This window comes from Nesoenas mayeri (genome assembly GCF_963082525.1).
Source record: "Nesoenas mayeri genome assembly, chromosome: 11".
NCBI lineage: Eukaryota > Metazoa > Chordata > Aves > Columbiformes > Columbidae > Nesoenas > Nesoenas mayeri.
This window is the reverse complement of record NC_137563.1, coordinates 12,853,759-12,876,128: the sequence shown is the minus strand read 5'-3', so window position 1 is coordinate 12,876,128 and position 22,370 is coordinate 12,853,759. Positions and strand designations below refer to the sequence as shown.

Here is a 22,370-nt window from a genome sequence, read left to right as displayed (position 1 = left end):
CCGCTATTTCTCCCCAGCCCGCCCCTCTGGGGTCCCGGTACCGCCGAGGGCGGAAACCCGCCCTCCCCCGGCACAAGCACCCCCTCCCGCCTCTGCCACCCCACTTCCCCCACACAAGATGGCGCCTCTGCGCCGCGGGGCTGCGCCCTCATGAGAGCGCCACGAGCTTGCCTCGCGAGAGGCAGGAGCCGGAAGGGGCGAGCCGCGAGCCGGAAGGGGCGGGGCGGGCGGGCCGCTGCCGGCCGGCGCGGTGGGCGGCGGTATCGCGGCGCTGCGGCCTGTCCCTCCCCGCGGGGCGGGAGTGGCGCTGGGCCGGCCACGGCAGCGCGCACAGCCCGGCCCCCTGGGCCCGCTCCCCTCAGCCGCACCGGGCAGCCTGCTCTCCTCTCAGCTCCTCTCCCTCGCGGCCCCGCCGCCGGGGATGCGCCCGGCCTCCCGGGGCAGCGCCTCCGCCCGCCCTCCGGCGCCCTGAGCAGCCTCCCTGTCCCGTCGCTGCTCCTCTCTTCTCCTGCGCGGGCGGAGGCGGCGAGCGGGTGAAGCCCCCGCCCGGCGGCCTCCCCCATGGTGGGTTTCGGGGCCAACCGCAGGGGCGGCCGGCTGCCCTCACTCGTGTTCGTGGCGCTGCTGGCGGTGATCGGCGTCCTCGCCTTCAACTGCTGGAGCGCCTCGTCCCGCCAGGCCCTGCTGCGGGAGGAGCTGGCGGAGCTGCAGAGCCAGGCCAAGCGCACCGAGGTGGCCCGGGGCCGCCTGGAGAAGCGCAACTCGGACCTGCTGGGCAAGGTGGACTCGCACAGGAAGCAGCTGGAGCAGAAGGAGGCGGATTACAGCCAGCTGAGCAGCCAGCTGCAGGCCCGGGACGGCCAGGTGAAGCGCTGCGAGGACAGCAAGGTAACGCGGGGGGCAGCGGCCGGGGGTGACTCTGCCCGGGGACACCGCGGGCCCTGCCCGGCCATGCCGGTGTCCCGGCTGCAGCCTCGGGGGGAAATTGATTCCCCGAAGGCGCCTCTTTGGTCTCTGTTGGGATGTTTGCAAGACGATTCTGCTGGAGTTAGGTTGTCGTTGGACTCGGTGATCTTAAGAGCCTTTTTCAAGCAAAACGATTCTATGATCGCATCCCTGGAAAGAGCTGAAAGTGTCTGGCAAGGGCGATGTGTGCTCTGGCAATGAAAACTCTTAAGAGCTCGTTGTTTTCCAGACTGCTACTTTTTAATGACCTTTCTTCCTATGCTGATATTATTTGATCTTTTGTGATCGGTTAAAAAGCCTTAAAACGTGGTCTTAAAACTACAGTTTGCTTGGCCTCGATTAAAATTAAAAAGTCTAACGTTCAGGTGTAGCACCCTGAGCTTGTGTCTCTCAAAATACCTTGCATGTCTGGGTCTGGTTCTTATGCAGCCAGCATATACTTGAAAAAAAGAAATTCCTGTTGCTGATGTGTTATTTTCGTTAGCTGCAAAGAGAGCAACTAATGCAAAATTCAGCTTGTCCTTTTATGTGAACGTGGCCTGGGGATTTCTTTTGTTGTGGGAGGGAAAATGAGTGAATGCATCAACTTTCACTGTTCCGCTTTCGTAATCGGCAAGCAGACAGTTCTTGTACTCGGCTGTGAGCGGTAGCATGTGCTCTATTTGCATGCAGTTCATAATTCTCCTAATTGAACACTGTTTATCACAGTAGCATTTATGGAAATATCACACTCAGGCTTGTTACTGGTTGAGTTTGTTTGACTCTTTCATATCCCACATTTGAAGAGCAGTACAAGAAAATGGTTTTAATTATCACAGAAAACCTGAATCCATAAATGTCATTACAGACTCCTTCAAATTTATTTAGTTTGTATTAAAGTTATGTTTTCTTTCCTACTGAACCATTAAAATTTAGCTATTTGTGTGTTCAGCAAGTGTGGTTAACGTCTTAATTTTTTCTGAGATTGGCATAAAAAGCCTGATTAGATATGTTATGGTGGATACTGGTGTTCTCCATTGGAAATGAATTCAACTAACACCATCGTGATTAAAACTATTGTGATACTACAAAATCTAGTTGAATTTATAAATAAGTATTCTATACAGATACCAAAATAGTTATGTCCGATAAGTAAGAGAAGATGAACTCAAAGCAGTTAAGCTTTAATAAAGATGCTTCCCCTTGTAGAAGACAGAAAACTAATAGTTTTCCAAACCATTGGGGTTTTTGGTTTGGGTTTTTGTGTTGTTGTGCTTGTTTGTTTGTTTTTAATTGAACTCTTACATGCACGTAGAGTACAAATAGGTTTAGCCTGGGTAGCAGCTTGGAAACTCAGGAGTTGCTCAGTCATGGCCAGGAGCTAGAACTGCCTTTCTTGGGCTGCTGAGGACATGGAATAACCCAGTTCCTGACCGGGCAAGATGAAGGGGCAGTTCTGCCAAAGGCTGATGGTGCATTGGAACTGCCCTAGGCTGCAGGGTGTTTATATTTTTGGGAAATCCAATGCTTTGCTGTAGGACACCAGGAGAGAAAATGCAAGTGTGAAGTCAGGGTGTGCAGCAAGGGTGCCTGGCAGATGGAGCCCAGGTCGGTGCAGACACTGCCTGCTGAGCACCCTGGTGGGCTCTGTAGACCTGGCTGCGCTCAGAATGCGCTTGGGGTCGGGAACCTCACCAGCAGAGCAGAAGGGGAACAAGATGTGATGAGTAAACCTCACTAATTAATTTTATTAATTGTATGCATACTGCAGCATGTGCCCTGGATCTTTGTTCTTTGTTCCAGAAGGTGCCATTTAAGGTCATATGAGCTACTTGCTCTTGAATATTCTTTCTTCTTTACTTGTGCTGAAAATGTTCCATGTGCCTTAGTAGGCAAGAATAGCAGCGTGTTTTATTGATAACCAGTCACGGTCCCTTTCTCTTTTCCTCGCATGTGAGCTACTGTTATAAGTGGCAACAATCCTATATTTTTTTTAAAAACCCTTTAAGTGACTGTACTTTAGAGACTAGAGAATAAAGATCTGTTACAAAAAAAAAAAAATAGTGAGTAGCAGGCATAAAGTGTCTGACCAAAAAAAGGCTTGAATGACAGTGTCAATTCTGCTCGATGCTCCTTTGTCTTCCCTTTGTCTTCTTTGCCCTGTGGTCCCGAAGATGAAATGTGCATTTCCCAGGGCTGAGGCAACTCTAATTTCTGCGGGCGGGTTCCTTGGAGCTCAGTGGTATCTGTATTCCAGCCCAGACCTTGGGCTCTCTCCTCCTTTGCTGTAACAAGCTGCTCACACTGTGCCAGACTATTGTTTGCTCCTAAGAGCAAATGCAGGAGCATGTCCTATTGTCTTGTGCTTAAAAAAAAAGCAGAAAAAAAATGGCATGTGTTCTTGGAAATTCTCCTGTCACCCTGTGCTCACCTTGCTGAGCTCATGCTCTGCTGGCCCTTGGACAAACCAGAGGAATTGTCCTATTCTGCAGCTACTGGGGAGGCGAGCGGGGTGGTGGTTGCCCCATGATTGGCGAGGGGATCCATGAGACTGAGCGTTAGTTCCCTGAGTATTTCATGCTTTTTGCAGTATACTGTGAGAATAGTTTTTTTCCCCCCCTTATAACTGTACACATCCTTTTGCAGTAAGCTCAACAAACTGGTAGAATGGCAGGAATGTGCGGTACAGAGCTTCCAGATGGCAGCGTGCCTGTGGCAAGGCTGGAGCCCCGACGTGCTGCTGCAACCCTGGGCTGGGCCGTGTCCTGCTAAGCTGCGGCTGGCACGAGGTGTGCGCGACAACCTTGCCCTCGGCCACTGCCTGGAAACGATGCTTTGCAGTGTGAAACTGTTTGGTAAAACAACCATGGGAGCGGCTGGTTACATTCTTTGTTGCCAAAACTCCTGGGTAGCTCCTCAGTTTGCAAAGCTGTAGCCTTACAGCAATGATGTTGAGTGAATCTTTCATCTGACTGCATGTTCCTGATGGTCACAATGTCACCTGCAATGCTGTGCTAGTTGCTTGATGATAGCACTGTCTGCTCTGAAAAAGGCAGTGGACAGAGAAAGATCGTGAATTTGTGGCATATAGACCCTTGTACAAATGGACTTGCAGCAGTTTTGCTGCCCAAGCAGTGTGTTGGGAAGGTCCCAGCTGTGCAGAGGAGCCGGGGCCCAGCTCGTGCTGCTTCCACAGACAATCTGGAGACTGGTCTGGCCAGATAGAGCAATGACTTGCAGGGAAATACGAGTGTGCATGTGTACAGTTTACCACTGATTTAATCAGGACCGGAGTTCTGTCCTGCTGTACACAGAGAGAAACTCTCTAACGTTTTTCCTTACCTCGCCTTTTGTTATATGACAACTGTTACCAATTTTGATGATGCTGGAAGGCTACCTCACATGTACATAGCTCCAGCATGCACGGGTTTTTTCATGGTTTTTGTTTTTCCCTGTGCAGAACTCATTAAACTACAGAAAATTTCTTTTGTACATCTCAACTGCTTTGGAAAGGGTCTGAGAAGCCACTAAGAAATAGGAAGAGTACAAGTAGGTCTAGACTCAAAGCGGACGCAGCTCAGAAAGAACTGGACTTGTGCCATGGTTTGTGGAATGTCTTCTTTATTTTGTGTAGGTGGAACAGATCCCATGAATCATAAAAATGCTTCTTCCTTTTCCATCCTTCAGATTAGGGACATTTGCTGTCAGCTGGGCTGGTTTGGGTATAAATTTTGTCGCTTTTCTCTGAAACTCAAAATTGCAAAGCTGCAAGATTGTGTGATAAAACTGATGCTGTCTTCACATCCAACTCCTGTTGACAGACAGGCAGCCCAGCCCGCCCAGCCCAGCACCAGTCAGACATTTTGCAGGATGAGCGGGAGTGGTGGTGGGAAGAGTTGTGGGTTCTGCTAGATGGAGGTTTGAAAACAGAACCTGCTGCTTCCCAGGATCTCCTTGGTTTGCAGATTTAGCAGGTTCTGGGAAAAGAACTGCATTGGACTGGAAGATGGGGAAAAAATTGGTCGCTATTGCCAGTGGCTTTGCAAAATAGAGGAAGAGACTTTTGTTGATGTTTTTGTACCTGTTCCCCTGTCCTGGTGTTTGCTCAGCGGTTCCTGTTGTGTTGTGTATCTGTGTGAGGTCCCCAGCACAGGGCACATTTTGAAATAAATCTTGGCAAGCCCAGCACAGGCTCTTACCTGGTTATTCGTTGTGCATCCCGTGCCTGGGGGCAGAGCACACCTGTAGCTGCTGCTCAGCAGCCTGGCTGTAACACACCGAGACGTTCCTGACCTGTCCTGCTGGGCGTCCCGGTTTGGTGTTGTGTTTCAGAGCAATCCAGTCAGGGTTCTCAGGCTACCACAAGATTGCATCATCTGCCATTCATTCTGTTTTGGGGGTAAAGCCTTGCGGAGTGACCGGCGTTCTGGCACAGCCCGTGTGTCGGGCAGTGATCCCGCACTCCAGCAATGGCTGACCTGCCGGGGTTGTTTCTCGAGGAGCCAGTGCTGAGGCGGTGCTGCTGGCTGCCGCCTCAGTGAACGCCACGTTCTGCAGAAAATCACGATTTTGGCAGTTCCTGGATGGCCACGGCTCCTACAGCTATAAATGCCTCAACCCCCACGGGACAGGCTGCGTCAGGCCTGAGTGCCTCTGCTAAACACCACAAACATTATGTGAAACGTTGTGAAGAAATGAATAACGTGATAACGGGGAAGGTAGAGGAAGTCTTAAAGTGAGGGCAGACACCTTTTGGTTTGTTTTGGCAGGAAATGTAGGGAAGTGGCTGGGACGCTGTGCTCCAGGATCCATCTGGCATTGCCATAGTGTTTGTGTGTTCCCTGTGCCACACGTGTCACTTGGCTGTTCCCAGGGGTCAACCCAGCGGGACAGCCTTCTGCCCACACCGCTTCTAGAGACATTGCTAATACCTGCGGGGAACCACAAGAACAGTCATCACAGCATCAGCGCTGCCTGATGGCACTTATGGGGTGTTTCACAGTATGTGCAGCTTTCTCTTCATTTCTGATATTTTTTGTATTTACATATGTCTTAATGTAAGAACAAGACCAAGCGTCTTAATTACTTTGTGTACATGCATTTCTTATGTATTGTAACTGCTATTTTTCCATTACTAAAAATTCTAAATTAAAAGCTGTTGTGGAAGTCTGCTGGTATCAGATTCTCTCAAAAATAAAATGTGTGCTATGAATATTAGGTAGCATCACATAAAAAATTTACTTTAAATATACTTTAAGTAAAAATTGTTTTTGCTAATGATACTGTGTATTTTTATACGCTTACGCTTTGACATTGAAATTCAGTGTCTCCTCCTGCAGTGTCAGATGCAATGTGTTTATTTTAGTCCTGACAGAATCTACTTTTTTGATAGAAACATGTTCTGGAAATAAATTTAAGTCCTTGTTAGCAAAGCCTAAATATAGTGTTTAGGTTGGTGATATCACTTACACATAACTAAATATACATGACTTAGATTTACAAGGACTTTGTATGTCATTCCGATAACCCTTTACATACCCTGTATTTACAATGAAAACAAATGCTCCTGATATTGTCTGTATTTCCATAACTATTTCTTCCTTTCAGATGAAGCTGCAGAACAACATCTCCTATCAAATGGCAGACATACATCGTTTGAAGGGTAAGAAATTTGTGGCCACACTGTGAAGCTGTGTATTTTTTAACTGCCTAGGTACTGCAGAATACATTTTAATGAAAGTTGGAGTGATGCTGGACCATCACCTCATGTGACTTCTCACTACATTTGTTTATTACCTCACCTGGGTGACTGTACGGTTGGCTCAGAGACTTTGCAGGAGCGTGTGTCCTGGCACTGCTTCCTTCCAAAACACTAATAACATCATTTTCCTGACCAAATGCACAGCTCAGTGTACTTTGGATCAGCAGCATTTAATACTTACACTGGGTTAGAGAAGGTCCAGAGAACATCTTTGAAGGCTGATCTATACAGATGTGATTCCAACGCCTGTGATCTCCCTGTGCCTGGAACAGGTGCCGCAAAGTCGTGGCCATGCCGCGGGCAGAGCCAGGTCATTGCTGCCCGGAGCTGGGCACTCACAGCTGGAAATGGGGAAACTTCACAATTCTTTGCAATCTGAGGAGTAGGGAGAAGAACTTCTAGAGCAATTACTTGTGGAGACAGGAAACATGTGTTGGTTTTATGGGTAGTGTGGAGGTACCTTCCTTTGTTCATTTATTGCAGAAAAAGAACATTTGGCTTACTTGCCTAAAGTAACATATTAGCTCTTTTGTGTTGCTCAGAATAACAGAGTCTTTCAGGAAATTAAGGGGATTTCCAACATATAGGTGACATAGCATTGTGTAAATCTTCCGAATGGAAAGATAAAGAAAAACTTAGGGGTTTTGGCACATTATCAGAAGAATTGTTCTATAATTCATGGTGACATCTGGCATACACATGTAAAGTGGCATTTTTTTGAAGTTAAAGAATCCCTAACATATATCTAGAAGAAATAACGTAAAACTTGGGCATATTTTTAACTTGTATAGCAATATTGACAGTTGTATCCACCGTGGGGCATATTTCTATATTAATGTTAATTTTTGCTTTTTGGTCTAGAACAACTAGCAGAATTACGTCAGGAGTTCATTCGCCAGGAAGATCAGCTACATGAGTTCAAGAAGAACAATACTCACCTTGCACGGAGACTGGAATACGATAGGTATGTCTCCAGGAGTGTTAGCAACTAGAGCTTTGTGTGCAATGGAGGTCTGTATTTATTAAAAAGTGCCAATTAATCCTATTTCTGCTTATCCTCAAACTGGAGTGTACTCACTTGATGTAACTTTGACTTAGCTAGTTGTTTGATTTTAAAGTTCTGGGTTTTGTGGCATTCTCCTCCCCCCCATAGTGAGCTATGACCTAAGAAAAGTCTGACTTACTGCAATTGTTCAGCATTGGATGATTTTAAGTCACTGCATTTTTTTATAACATGAAGATTTTGGTTAACAAATACTTGGGAGAGTTTAGTTGATGCAGTTCTGTAAGCTGCCAGGGTTGTTAATCGCTGTATTGCTGAAAGCGTAATTTTATTTTCTTCAGCTGAAGTTGAAAGCATTGTGCAGATGGAAATTTTAAGTTGACCTCAGCCTTTTAAGTGTTTGGAGGAGGAGGAGGGAGAACAGCTGCCCCTGAAGCTTTGAGGAATGAGGGAGGTTTACATTCAGGAAAATGTTGGAAACTTTCACACACTGTATGTGCTGCGTTGCGTGTTTGTGGGACACAGGAGTTTGTGTTAATGGGGTTGGTGTCTGTGACTTGTTTTGGAAGCCAGGGCACGTGGCTGTGTTGTTCAGCCCTTGTGGCTGGGTTGGTGGCAGTAACTGGTAGCAGTAGCTGTGTGGGTTCTGTGTTGACAGCCGTGGGAGACACATTGCTTTCCTAGTGGATTTAATATGTGCTGATGACAGAGTAACTGCAAAGCTTGACTTTTCGGTCGCTTTCCAGTTTTTGGAGGAAATATGTTCAAGGCCGTTCTGTTTATTTTACTGTTTTTCTGCTCTGTCCATAGTTTTTCCAGTTCTGCTTTCTTTCTGTATTCAGTCCATTACCATTCCACACACGTTCCAGGACAAGGCTTTTTGGACAGACTATTCTAGTTATATCTCAGGTTTGGCTTTTTGTGCCGCTTTATAATTTTCCCCCCTATTTTATTTGTAGGAGAGCAGATACAATAAATGAAATATAACTAATAATGTGTTTCTTATCAAGTCTGCAGTGCGGGCAGCAGATCAAGGAAATGAGACTGCAACATGAAGACGACATGAAGAAATTAATGGACCAGGTTGCGTGGGAACAAAAGGTAACATGCAGCTCAGTTGTTTGTTAAATTAGAAGAGCCCGAAGTCCACTGTTTTGACTCGGCATTTCAGACATATGGACATTTCTCCCGTAACTTTGCATTAAATATTTTCCTGAGCAGCCCTCGGAGGTATTAGTGTAAGAAGAGCTGCCTGTTTTGCTCAGTCAGTGAACTGAGCCTTGAAGATCTGGCTTAGTTCCTGGCTGTGCTGCAGCCTTCCTACATGATGACATTCCTAGGGATTTCAGATTCTTCTCTGAAAAATGGATATTATGTTATAGCTCTCCAGGATAGGATGTATAGTCTCTTCTTACAGTCGTATATAGATTATTGCAAGGGGAAGTGATCTCTGTGGGGGCCTCGAGGTGCTAACATGATGCAAATAACAATGGGTTTTGAATAGTGTCAAGGGTGTAATTACATGGTGCGAGCTGCCAGTAGAATATGGGCCTGTTTCCTGCAAACAGATGAAATAACCTGCTTTTCTTAGTTTCATTTCCTTTCTTCGTCTCTGTTTACACACATCTCAAATAATAAGGCAGACTTGAAGTAGGTTTCAGTCGGATCTTTCTTAAAGCCTAGAATTGTTTCCAAGTCTGTGCCCTGACCCTCAAGGCCTTAACCTGTTTGTGTGATACTTAAGAGCTACAAATGCCAATAAAAATGTCACACAGCCATGCTGTATTTTACATTTTCTGTTTGGTTCCATGTCCATACTCTCACCTCCTGCCCTCAGGATTCAGGTTTGCATGTAGAGGACTTCTGGTGCTGTTTGCTTTGGTGATCATCTAATCCATAAATGTAATTTTGCTTACCCAAGGTAATATTGAATTTTAGGGCTTTTGTTTTGTGATTTTCAGGGATGTGCTTAATATTGGTTCCTTATGTATTTGTTCTAACAGGCCACACAAAAAAGTCAGTCCAGTAAAGATCCTGAAGTAGGTCCCAATAGTGATAACCAGGCAATATCTAAGACTGTTCCAGAGGCAGAAGATGGAAACACAGGAAAGAATGAGCAGCCTTCAGATCATGTTGTAAATGGCAAAGGTATTTCCTTTTTTCGTCATTTCTGACAGGTAATGGGCCAATTATATTGTGTCCTGTGCTATCATACGGAATTGTGCATTTCTGTGAAACAGATCAATGAATTATTTGGCTCAGGTAACTTGATTAGCTGCATATGATTGTGCAAAGTTAGTTTACAGGTATCCAGAGACTGGCGCCTCCTTTATGCAGGTAGTTCCTTGCACAGTTTTGTGTGCACATTGTCAGTTCATTTGGCATCTTGTTGCTCCCACAACTGCGGCTTTTTGCTGCCTGGAGGCTGCTTTGAAGGACAGATGGGTTCCCAGATGGGTTCCCTTTGGTTCTACAGCTCGCGCTGCTGACTGAGCACCTCTTGGTTCAGTTGTGTCTGTTCTGCCAGGCTCCTGCTTGTCCGGCTCTGCTGCCAGGAGCAGCACAGCTGGTCCCATCCCTTTCTGAAGAGCGTGCTGATGCGGGAGCGCCGCTCCAAAGGCGGCTTCAGCCACTAGGACAGTACAATAGGAGGAGTGTTGTAGTTGTGTTATCAATATGGGACGTATTCTGTGAATAAAGGACTTTTCTTCTGGTCGTAGAGCCTTCCACAAGAGGGAAATTGACTGTTCAAATGGAAAGGTTAATAAGGCAGAATATCTTATTCTTGTCTTACAGAGAAACTCAAAGCAGGAGGAGATGCAGGCATGCCTGAAATAGAAGATAATGACCCTGCTAAAGCTGAAGATACTCCCACTGGTAAGGAGAAATATACTAATACTTGCAGATTTGAGTTTGTGCTAGCATATACATTCTATTTGAATACCATGTGTTTCATAGTGAATGTGAAGTTTTAAAATCTGCCTATGGTAATAAAATTAAAGTGGGGTGTAAAATCTGGTAATTTTTACTGTGCTTTAGAGGTTTCAATTCTCAAAATGGAATGCTTCTGCTAATTCCCTCCTCCCCACTACTGATCTTGCATTTTACATTTTCATCTGTGGTTCAAAAACAAGAAAAAAACAACAACAAAAGTTTACAGGCTTGTTAGAGGAAAACCTGGTACATAGTGTCTGGTTGTTTCACTTAATTCTTTTGTCCACATATTTTGTTTCAGCTTTAAAGAAGCCACTTATTTCAGCTCCTAAAATTGAAGGTCATCAACCTGTTATAAATCTACCAACCGAACAGCCCCATGCTCCAAATCTGGCACCAGGTAAAACTCTTATAAGTGGCTATCAAGTAAATATTTTGTAGGAAATGCACCATTTAATATCTGCTGCCATCTTATGGATGTCAGATATACAGAGCCACTGCCCCTTTTTTTTGCATTTCCTGTGATTACAAAAAGAAAAACAAGCTATTTCTGCCAGGTACAATGTTGAGTGAATCCTTAGCCTGGCTTCCCAAGGCACTGGGGTTGCTGCGTCTATGATCATGTGTTATTCCCTCCGCACCCAATAATTTCTGAGCATTTTGACCAATATCAGCCAAATTTGAGAGTTAAAAGTTTCAAAGGTTAAGTGCTTCAAGATTTCTCCACTGGGCAGAGGAAAGTATTTGAAGTGAGGACTCTTCCTTAGGGTGCTAATTAGGGCTGCAGCGCATCATCAGGAGTTGATTGTTGGATCTGTTGGTAGCCAGACTCAGATTAAACTATCACTTGTTCAGTGTTTCTGTGAACAGCTCACGTGAGGGTGATGTGGAGGTGGTTTAGGATCTGAGGGAACTAAAAGTCCTGCAGTGAAAGGGTTTAGAAGAATTGCAGTTAGAAAGGACACGAATCCATGGAAAATACACTTAAATGCAGTGCTCGTGGATCAAGTCACTTTGCTTTAATGTCCAAGAGAATGTTAGGTTATACCTGTGCAGCAAGTGGCACGTTCAAATACTGTCCTGCTAACAACCCTTAAATATAACATTGGTAATATAGTTGTGATGTGACCAAACAGCTTTTTCTTGTTGTGTCCATTACTGATTCTTTTGCAAAAAGGTGACTTTGCAGTGGATATGTATGGAGATTACAATACCTAAATGAGTGAGCTTGAAGTCTCAATACACATTTAAAGCTTATTTTTTCCAAATGTCAAATCTTTTAAGTAGTTTGTTTCTTTTTGTTGTTGTGAGACAGTCCTTCATTTTGACTTTTATGAAAGAGAAAACATGAAAGACAGCAGGTGAACCACTTATGTTGTTGAACTTAGAGTTTATCAACAGAAAGTTGATGTGAATTTCAGGAGGACCAGGGTTTTCTCTGTTCCTTGGTTATGTAGTCCTGGGATTCTGCTTATTATTTTTAGCATAACTTCCGTGACCTGTTGCAACCTTCTCCTCAGATCACAGCTCTTGAAATAATGTTTGGTAGATTCAAAAAGCAGAATCAGCGGGAGGATTAAAAAACACATAAATGTGTTATTGTTCTGGGCTTCATCACGCACTTAAATACAATCAGAAAATCAGCGGAGAAGGTAACAACTTGGGATTTGTTGCATAGTAAAATGTGATGAATTATCTTTTGCGGTAGCATTATAGCTTTCTTCTGGAACCACATAAAAAGCAAACGCTTCCTTATTCTGTAGGTTTCCACAGTGAGAGTGACGGAAACACTGATATTGTGAAGCAGATACCTGCAAACTCTCTCCAGCGCTTAAATTTTGAAGAAAATATGGAAAATCAGAAGGAACAGAAAATTGAGACGGACCATATAAAAATCCCAAAGAGCAGAGTTAGTGACTTGCAGAAGATGAAGCAAAGTAAGTTAACCAATATCACATACTTCAATATATTAAGAAAATCACTTTATTTTCTATCTGTAGTAGCTCCTGTCTGGCAAACAGGAACCATGGCAGCAGGTGGCCTTCTGGAGAGGAGGCCTGGAAAGAAATGTAATACGTTTCTGTCTGAAAGACAGGCCTTAATCTGACATCTTGCCTACAGATATTCAGTCATTTAAAAAAAATATTTGCTTATGGGAATTTTGGGATGTATTTGGAAATTACTACACATTTAAATAGATTAAGGGAAGACTTTTGATACATGCCTGATACCAAGTTACTTATATTCACACTGTATTATTTGACTTAAATACAATGTTATTATAAATTCAACTTTACATTTCTTTGTACTCACTGCTAAGTAGCTTTCTCTTGGGCTTTGGTTTCCATGAATAAATCTGTCTGTACTCCAAGATGACAAGTGATTAGGTCAGAACAGCCACCTTCAGGTCACAAAAACTGCGAGGAACAAAGGATTCTAGAGCCTTCTGAGAAACCTCTGTGTGTTCTGTGGGCTGGATGAACAGTAGTACAGAAATAACAATTTTGTTGAAATAGAATCATTAATCACTTTTAGTGAAAGCAAGTCATCCTGAAAGCTAGGGTCACTCTTGAGAACATGAAACTCTGAATTAATTTTTGTGATAAACCCAGGAATGTGGCTTTGCCATAGGCAAATTAATGGAGACCTGGTCAGGAAGAAGTTGTTGTTTGGTGGGTGCACAGCTTTAAGAAAAGAATATTCCAGGCATGGGTGTCACTAGGAGTTGTATTTGTAAAGCTGCTGTGAGGTTTGCAAAGGTGCAGCCTTTGGTGCTGTTTGTATTTGAGTGCTGGATGATAAAGAAGGGATGAGATGTGGTTTCAGCAGTGTACAAGTTTGTACATATAAAAGTAGTGAATAATCAATAATGGAGAATAAGTGACAGGTAGCAAGTCAGCAGTTCAGTTAAAAACTACGCAGTCAGCAGTGGGTGTTAGTCCCTAACAAACGTTTAAGTGAGGCTTTTCTTCTGGGATATGCTAACAGCAATGTCAGGTATGATAACAGGATGGAGTAACAAGGTCTGTTTCATCTGGTGCTTTTGGGGCCTCCTCGGGCTTTAAATGTCAAAGAATGATGATGGGAACCTGAAAGGACTTCAAGGGGGAAAAAAAAAAATTATAGGCTTTAGTGTGAGGGGCAAAAAGCCCTAGAAAGGCCAGGGTTGAAGAGGCAGGGAGTGGACATCAAGTTACTGTTGTTTTCTAGAAACGGATCTTTAGGGAAGCCTCAGTTACTTCATTATCACTGGTGGATCTTTCCACTGAAGCGGGAGGGTTGTATTCACAACTGGCAGAAACCTGCGTGAGCTTTGCTGCCGCGCTTTATTCCAAGATTTGCAAGTGTTTAGTTTATCCAAGGAGCTTCTCGAAGCCCCTGTGCTGGTCTGGCCGAGTGACCACAGAGCTGCAGAGCTCAGGGGTTCAGTGGGGCTGTGGGGGCAGGCTGGGGCACAGGGACAGCGACTGACGTGTCTCCATCTCGGGCTGGGAACAGGAACTCGGTGTGCATTGTCACTAATTAGTCTGTTCCTTTTCTCTTTGCTCCTTCACATTTGTAATAATTTGTAATGATGGAGAGAATTTATCGTGTATGGGAATAGCTAACCCAGGTTTGTAGATTTGTTTCGTGTTGATCAGTGGCTGTTCTGCTGAGTCTGTGGGTGATGAATCCATCCCTGCTCTGGCACACGACTGTTACCATATGGTTCTGTGCCAGGGCTTTGGTTACTGAGCTTCAGGCCTCGGTGTGCGCCAGCCCGCGCGATGAGCCAGCGTTGGTCAGGGCAGCTGTCACCCCTGTCCCATTTCAGAATCGGGGAACTTCTTCCCAAAAGATATTTTCCTTTTTTATTTTGCTAGCATAAAGAGCAACTTTGGTACCAGGTCCAGAGGTGGGCACATTGTGGTCGTTTGGTTTCAGCAGAAATAGAACCTGCAAGTGACACTGGCAGCAGTGTCACTGTTTGTTCTTTTTCCTGGCACAAAGCCGGAGCAGCAAAACCTGCAGCCTGTGCTGCTGGAGCTGTGAGCTCGTCCTTGGTGGTGAGCGTGTGGCTGCTGCTCTGAGCAGCGTGTTTGTGAGGTCCAGTGTGTCTATTCAGAATTCATTTCAGCAAATGTCACCTGCAGATTTTAGCATCAGCAACATCCCGTGTTGTCACTGGCCTCTTGTGCTTACAGCAGCGTGTTCCCCTGTGCCTCCCAGTCTGTGGAGTGCCCGTGGTAGGGACACTTGTTCACAGTGATTGGGAGATCCACGCCACCAGCGAGGTATCATACCTTGTCTGTGTGTTTCAGAAGGCAATTGGCGTGTTACTGGGGTCTGGCTACCAGCGATTCCTGGTCTTTCCCTGAAGTCCTGGTATCCCAAGACGGTTCTGTGTGTCCCATGTTTGGGTATTGCTGTTCTCCCTGGGGTTGTGCAGGGAGCCACCTGCTGCCTTGGTCTCTCATGGCACTGCATGGTGGCCACTGGGGCTGCTCTCCAGCCCCACAGCCCACGGCAGCTGCTGGGAGCTCTGTGTGCTCAGGCTCTCCTGTCCCTCCCTTGCTGTGCTCAAGCTGGAATATGAACACATGGAGCAGGAGGGAGCACCTGCAGTGGGGGACAGTGGCCCGAAGGTGTGCTGGAGCCGCAGCTCGCCAGGTGTCACAGTGCTGCCTAATGCTGATCCTTCAATTCGTTACTGATTGATTTGTCACAGTGTCTCTGGCATATCTGCAGGCTTGGATTTTCTCTAAGTTAAGTACATTCAGTTGTCTTTCCATAGCTCGTTTTATATTTAACAAGTGCAAATCATACAGTTCTATCTGTTTTTTATATACAATGCAGTGTCAAAAAATACAAACAGTGATAGCAAGGATGACTCAATTAGAAATGAATAGAGAATGAATGATACATTAAACTTCTGATTTCTAAGCAGATTATAGGTGGTGCTTGCTTATTGTATGAAAGCAATGGAAAGTTTTCTATACATTCAAGCTGCACTAAATGTAATTCTTCTGCTCTTCTTTCCCACCCAGATGAGCCCTACGTGATTGCTTCTGCCCTGATTTCTGTAAACTGCCACATATGACAGTTTTCATTGTTTTAAGAAATAATTTCATTTTTACACCTGTCCATTGTAACCCCAACCTCCTTTTTAATCCTAATGTTAAAATCACATTCTTCAGTTTTACTTTTCTGTTTAATTGCTCCCACCACAAATCACGTCTGCCTTGGCAGGCTTCTGCCTCAGTCCATTTCCAGCCTGTAAAGACTGCTATTGCACTTTAATCCTATTTTTTTCATTTATGCATAATCCCTTCAGGCTGGTATCCTCTGCGGACTCCTTGTTGCATTCTTTAGGCAATAGGCAAGCGGACTGAGCTGCTCAGGACTTGCACAGATCTCCCTGTACCCCATGGAACGTCTGCTCTGAGCGGCCACGGGCTCGTGTCACAGCTCCGGCTAATCCTCCTTGTTCTTGTGTGTCGTTTCACTATCTGAAACTATTCTTAATTCTTTGCTGGGAGACAAAAATACTCGGTTCACAGTGTCTTGAAAATAGAACTTAATCGGAAACCAGAGTGCAAAGCCAAATGAATGAGGTAGTTAAAGAAATCAGCTCAGAGATGCAAGGCGGGTCTCTGCTGGATTGTGACAGGATGGTGCACACTCTGCAGACATCTCCGTGTCCCAGCTCAGCAATATGTGGCTCTGTTGCGTGTGGAAAAAAGCCAGTCCTCCTCAGAGACGAGTCTAGATACTAAACCTTCCACTGTATGCTCTTCAGCATTTTAAGAAAATGAATTAATGTTTGTAGATACTCAAAGATGGAGTTTGTTGTTTGGATGCTTCCCCAGAGCGAAGCTCAGAACCATCAGGTATCACAAGGTGCAAACACCAAAGGGCTCAGCACGTCCTTTCTGCAAGGACCTGATCCAGAACCACCTTGTGCTCTCCCCCCTTCTCCTCCAGCTGAAACCCCGACAGCACCCGACTCTTCTCCTGCTGCCTGCTTGCGATTCGAGTCTCCCTGTTTCTTTTCTCTCTGCTTCTGACTTAATCCTTTGCCTACTTCACAGGCCGATTCTTTGATGAGAATGAGTCCCCTGTTGATCCACAGCAGGGTTCTAAACTGGCAGATTATAATGGGGATGATGGGAACGTGGGTGAGTACGAGGCAGACAAGCAGGCTGAGCTGGCTTACAATGAGGAAGAGGATGGTGATGGTGGAGAAGAAGACGTCCAAGGTGAGCTTGGGCCTTGTCTCCATCCCATTGTAATACAATCCACACAGTTTACTTGTTGAATTTGTGTAAAGCCTCACTGTTTTTAGCTGATCAAAATTTTCTAAGACAAAAGAATGTTTTCTGATTACTGCTTCTGTCACCCCTGCCTTGAGCTGCAATGCAGGGAGGGCTCCGGCCGCAATTCCAAGTGTAATTTCCGTGCCCTGTACACAGATTCAACAGGCTCCTGCTTTTCCTCGCTAACCAAACTGCCCAACTCCTCCGTCTGGTGGTGGCACAACCCGCACTGCATGTTCACTGTGTTCTGCATGCGCTTCGTGCGTCGCTTCCTCGCTTGGCTGCCCACACCTGCCATCGCCACCTGGTTCCTGGGGGGTGTGTTGGGCAGGGCTTGCATGGCACCAGGGTCACAATGGTTACCTAAACATATATGGTATTTCCAGTTAAAGAAAGTGTAAAATTAAGAGCAGAAAGGGAAGAAACAAAATTGCAGTTCTACAGGCACCCTGATTTTAATCCTCATAATGCAAGGGTTTAGCTGGTAGTTTAATTGGTATCCAAGCATAATTAATGGGAAAAGCTGATAAAAAAGCACCTGATTTTTGTGGGTATGTATCTAACTCTGCAGTATAAGCATTTTTTTGGCTGGGCTAGTAGTTTGAAACTCCTGACCAAGCAAAAGGAAAGTATGGATCGGAACCCTGGGCAGTTAATTAACTTGCTGATAAAAATGACAAGTTGCTGCTCCAGGAGATGTGGCCTGTTCTGCTGCTTTTGCTCCAAACTGCAGGAGCAGATTTCAGTGATTCTGGATTGCCCAGGCCTGTTCCTGCGGGCGGGTCATTAGCGGGTCGTAATTTGCTGGTACAAATGAAGGGACAGACATACGGACAGCCATAGCTGTGGAGTGGGAGGCTGACTCCTATCGACAGGGATCTGGTCAGGAACAGGCAAACCCGGCACATTGTGCGTGCAGCAGCAGCTCGGGTGATGTAACAGCAAGTCGTGGAAAATTGTTAAAAATGGTAGTGATGGTGCTTGTGCAACTTGCTGAGCAAGGGATGCTGGAAAAAGTCAAAGCTCTGACCAAAGTGGCCTCATAAAAGCGCCTCCCTGTGGCTCTGCTGGCCTGAGCTGGACGGGCTGAAAACCTGCGGGACAGACAGACCGGCTGGTGGCACAGGTGACAGGGACCTCTGAAGAACCGCTCAGGCAGGGCTTGTCACCACCTCAGGCTTCGTTTTCCAAGCCCTGGGTTATATTTTTTCCTAATAACTATTTGATATAAATCATACAGCCTTGGCAAGTGGTACTTCAGAAGGAGCATTTTAGAGAAAGTGTCTGCTTTACTTTTACACTAATTTGTTTACAGGGTAGGAGGGGGTAGAATTGTGGGGGTTATAATTGTTTAGGGAGGAAAAAAAACCCTGATTTTCTGTTTAAAAACTATTAGAAAAACATCACATGGTTTTTGCATCAGGCTAGAACAAAGCATGTGGCATGTGCAAACAAAGCAATTTAATTAAACATGTTTTTTCTGTTGCCATGAGAAATGTGTGGGCCTTACACTGAAATTATCAGAGGCAAATAGATTTGGGAGATGGGCTCGTGTGGATGTTGGTGCCCAGTCTGGTGCTCCTGCTTTTCCTCACCTGCTGGAGACGCCAGATGATATGGGAAAGTTGTTGGCTTCTACCACAGGAAACACGTTTGTGGTGGGTTATAGAAATCAAGGGATGTCCACGTGCTGTGTCAGTGGGTTTGTACCAAATCAAGGTGTGTGTCAGGCTGACGAGCCTCAGCTGCTCGGGAGCCACTTACTGTCCATAACCCTCAACTGTGCTTCCCTGCGAACAAGCATCTTTCTGGAATATAAAAGAACACAGCTCTGAAATGCAGCAAAAGCTTATGAATTGAAACAAATGGAAGTTTTAGGGCGTCTTCACTTATTGAGGGAAGGCAGCTGGGGACCCACACAGGAGAGGTCTGAGTTAGGGTAGGTAGCATTCACAATATTACCATTTATTTTAGAACATCACTTGATAAAAATACTGAATGTGCATTTTCTTGATGATATGCTACAGTAAATGGTTATACTGAAGATGCACCAGATTTTTTTTTTTAATTTCACAATTTTTCATGAGTATTAAAAACCAAAGTCCAAGGAGTCAACGAGTAGGACAGAGTAGAGCAGTGCAGAGAGATGGTCCTTCTGGGTTTGAATGACAGGATGATCTTTGTGCTTCAGTCCAGGCCAGAGCTGGGAGTGGGTTGTGAGTGGAACCCCCTGTGTCACCCACCCTGATCCCAGAGGTGTCAGACCGATGGGCTGAGCACTGACCCGGAGCCTGGCTTGTTTCAGTCATGGAAAACGTGCTGCTGATTGTTCAGCAGTGCTGGGAGAGGAACCGGGGATTTCATTGGGAGGAGGTTTGGAAAGGTCGAGAGCTGCCTTTGATGCTTGTACAAGTCTCTCTCGAGAATCCTGTGGCTGAAGGAAGTGCCACGTCTGTAGGAGGGATTGCTGCTCACCTCTGATCCACTGACGTGTTGGGAGGTGCTCGTGCTTGGGAAAACCTTCGTGTGTTAACTCTGGAGAGGGTTCAAAATGGCAGTGGAACTTCGCAGGGCAGATGACCTTGTAGTGGGGCTTCAGTGGGAGAGTTGGAAACGTTTAAAGGAAGGTTCTCAAATTACAGGAGTAAGTTTAATGGGTTCTCAGATCTCTTAAGTCAATAAATCTCTGAAACATGGTTGCAGTAAAGCCAAAGATACTAAATAGTGTGAAGTCCCAGTTCTTCCGAGGGCCGACTTCCCAGTGCCGCGGCCGCACTGAGCGCAGCCCAGGCGCCTTCGCCGTGTTCCCCATCACCCTGTCCAGCATGGACTTGGATGTTTGCACAGGCAGCACATCCCGCAAAAGCATCTTTAGTTTTTTTTTTAGTAGTATCACATCATATTTGATCTGAATATTTTAATTGCAGATGACGAAGAACGCGATCTCCAGAATGACCTGGTGGGTTACGGCAAGACGCGCTTCGGGGAGGGCGTTCTCTGAGCCGGGACCCCCGGGAACGCGGCCAGAGAGATCTCACCAAGGAACCCAAAGTGCTGCAACACTGAACCATTGTTACTGCAGCGTTTCTGACTTTAGAGGAAGCCGGTAACTAAAAGTGATGAGCACACACAAAGTCAGCCAAGTACCAGAAGGAAACAGTTCTGTACGTATGTACATAGTTGTATTATTGCAGATTGTATTAAAACTACATTTTTGTTGTTACATTGAGCCAATTACTTAGACTGTACCTTATCTGTATTAATCTTTACATGTAAAACCGATACTATAAATACGGGCTGAATTGTTTCTGCAATTAGAACACTTTGTAAACTGGAGAACTTGTACAGTTTGTATCTCATGTAACAAACACTGTGGAGCCGATGTACAGCCAAAGGACTCCTTTTCTACAGGAATACCCGGACCAGCACAAACCCTCCTGCTGTGCTCCCGAGTGCTGTGGGTTTGTGTTTGCAGGTGAGCGATCAGTCAAGAATGAAAAAAGGTTTAAATAATTGCTCCTTCCTTCATGTGACTGAGGAAAGACTTGGACAGTCCTGGGAACCAAGTACCACTTCTTGTATCCAGTGACCAAATCTCATCGCTAGAGCTGGAAATCGGTGACATTAGAATTTTAATAATTTGATACATCCTGAAAATCTGTGTAACTAATAGCTTATTTTAAAAGGTAATATAAGTACTTGAGCACAGCGTATAAGGAATGTCTGTGTGTGCCGGGGAGAGCGGGTGTGTCGGTGAGGAAGGAGCAGCTGGAGCTGCTGCCCTTGGTCACTGCTTCGCTGCCTCCAGCACATCGTCCTCTGCGCTCACCGTCAGTTGCAGTTTAACACTTGGTACAGATCTCTGAACATCTGCCATGTTCCACGTTCTGATTTTCTGTAGCGGAAGGTTTGTAAGTTAGCTACTTTTTGTATTCTGTGTTTATGCACTTTCTGGATGTTATGGAAATGATTCTGTTGATCTGCAGTAGTGGAAATTAAGATTATTAACCCAGCCTGCTTCTCCAAAAGGGCTACTGTGAAAAAGAACGATAGGGCCTAGGACATGGGTGATTGTACTTTCTCTCTGTACTCAGGTTCCAATGTGAAGTAACAGTTAAGGTTTGCTCGATGCCAATTTAGTGAACCTTTTAAAGACATTTCAATGACTTTTATTTTTTTTTTTGCTACAGGGATCTTCTGTCAATCTTAAATACACAAGAAATAAAAATTTCAGATTCTGGCAATGCATCTCAAGGGTTTTCTCTTTGTTTAAGGCTTGAGTTCTTCATTTCATGTTTGGGGAGGCAGACGGGGGAACAGCCCTTCACATGGTGTGATGTGCTTTCCAATTGAAAATGAACTGCTGGACCTGTTTGGAGTTAGATACTGTCCTAATGCCCCAAGAGGACAAATTGGACCAGGAGTCTCAGAATAGCAGTCTGCAGGAAATATTGTATTTAAGCATTACAATTTTTTGTTTGTCTTAAAATGTAATTTCACCCTGAATTAGGTGTTAACTTGATTCTTCTAATTGAAGCAACATTTATGGGTTCTAATAAATTAAGTTGTTTAAAGTACGTGAGGCTTCTGTTTTGTTTTGTTTTGGGTTTTTTTGACTTCTTAAAATTAGATTAATTTAGGGCTCCACAGAAGGGACTTTGACACAGCAGCAGCAGTTCTGGGGTAACGAGGCCGGTGCTGGGTGCGATGGGCAGAGCAGCTCAGATGGATGGCTCATCCCAGCCAGCGCTCCCTCCTTCTCCTTTGCTGGGCTGGTCCTTCAGAAACTGATACAGGTTTACAGCTTATTTCAGAACCGGCCAAGTACAAGGGAAATACGAGTTAGAAAGGGGAGACATGAGCATCTGTCAAACCACCTCTCGCCTCTGTGTTTTGGGAAAGTACTTGGCTGAAGTACGGCCTGTATTGAACCACGGTTTGATCTTGGTGGGTAGCCTTTTAAGGAATCTAATTTAGGTCACTAAGCACTTTACCCTTCATTATTTAGTGATCCAATGTTCAAAGAATTTTATTTCTAAGGGGAATTGTTCTGTCAAACAAATTCCACTCTGGTCTGTGTTCTGGGACAGTGCCAGTGGTTCAGATGTTCCTTGCTGCTGTGTTTGCTGGTGGCTCCATTGCAGCTCCCGCTGCCTCCCCACCCCAGCACTGCAGCCCAACCACCTTCTCGTATCACCCTCTGGGTCCCGTTCCTGCTGCATCTCTGCCTCCTGCCCTCCTCCTCTTCTTCTTCCTCCTCGCACTGGCCATCTGTCTGGGCTGTGTCCAGCTGTCTGTCGCTGCTGGGGCTGGAAAACCAGCATCAGAGGAATCGAGCTGAAGATCCACAACAACAAACAGACCCATCTTCATTTCTCAGAATTCCTGGAGCTCCCTGTCCACAATCTCACGTGAGATTTGGTCTGTACAA

At 45.3% G+C, this 22,370-nt stretch overlaps 1 protein-coding gene across 4 annotated transcripts; it reads left to right on the top strand.

Annotated features, from left to right (window-relative positions):
- Positions 1-231: 231 nt before the first annotated feature.
- GOLM2 (golgi membrane protein 2) lies at positions 232-21,187 on the top strand. Of its 4 annotated transcripts, XR_013922601.1 has the most exons (11): positions 232-888; positions 6,553-6,607; positions 7,568-7,670; positions 8,720-8,810; positions 9,713-9,857; positions 10,506-10,586; positions 10,945-11,043; positions 12,407-12,580; positions 16,715-16,882; positions 19,867-20,103; positions 20,351-21,187. XR_013922601.1 is itself a non-coding variant. In XM_080351020.1 (10 exons), exons 1-10 carry the CDS (start codon positions 562-564, stop codon positions 19,938-19,940), a joined length of 1,317 nt encoding a protein of 438 aa, XP_080207146.1. In that variant the 5' UTR covers positions 232-561; the 3' UTR covers positions 19,941-21,187. The 4 variants fall into 4 exon arrangements, 3 of the variants coding, with proteins under 3 accessions (XP_080207146.1, XP_080207147.1, XP_080207148.1); XM_080351020.1 differs by having other exon boundaries at positions 19,867-21,187; XM_080351021.1 differs by lacking the exon at positions 10,945-11,043 and having other exon boundaries at positions 19,867-21,187.
- Positions 21,188-22,370: the final 1,183 nt, after the last annotated feature.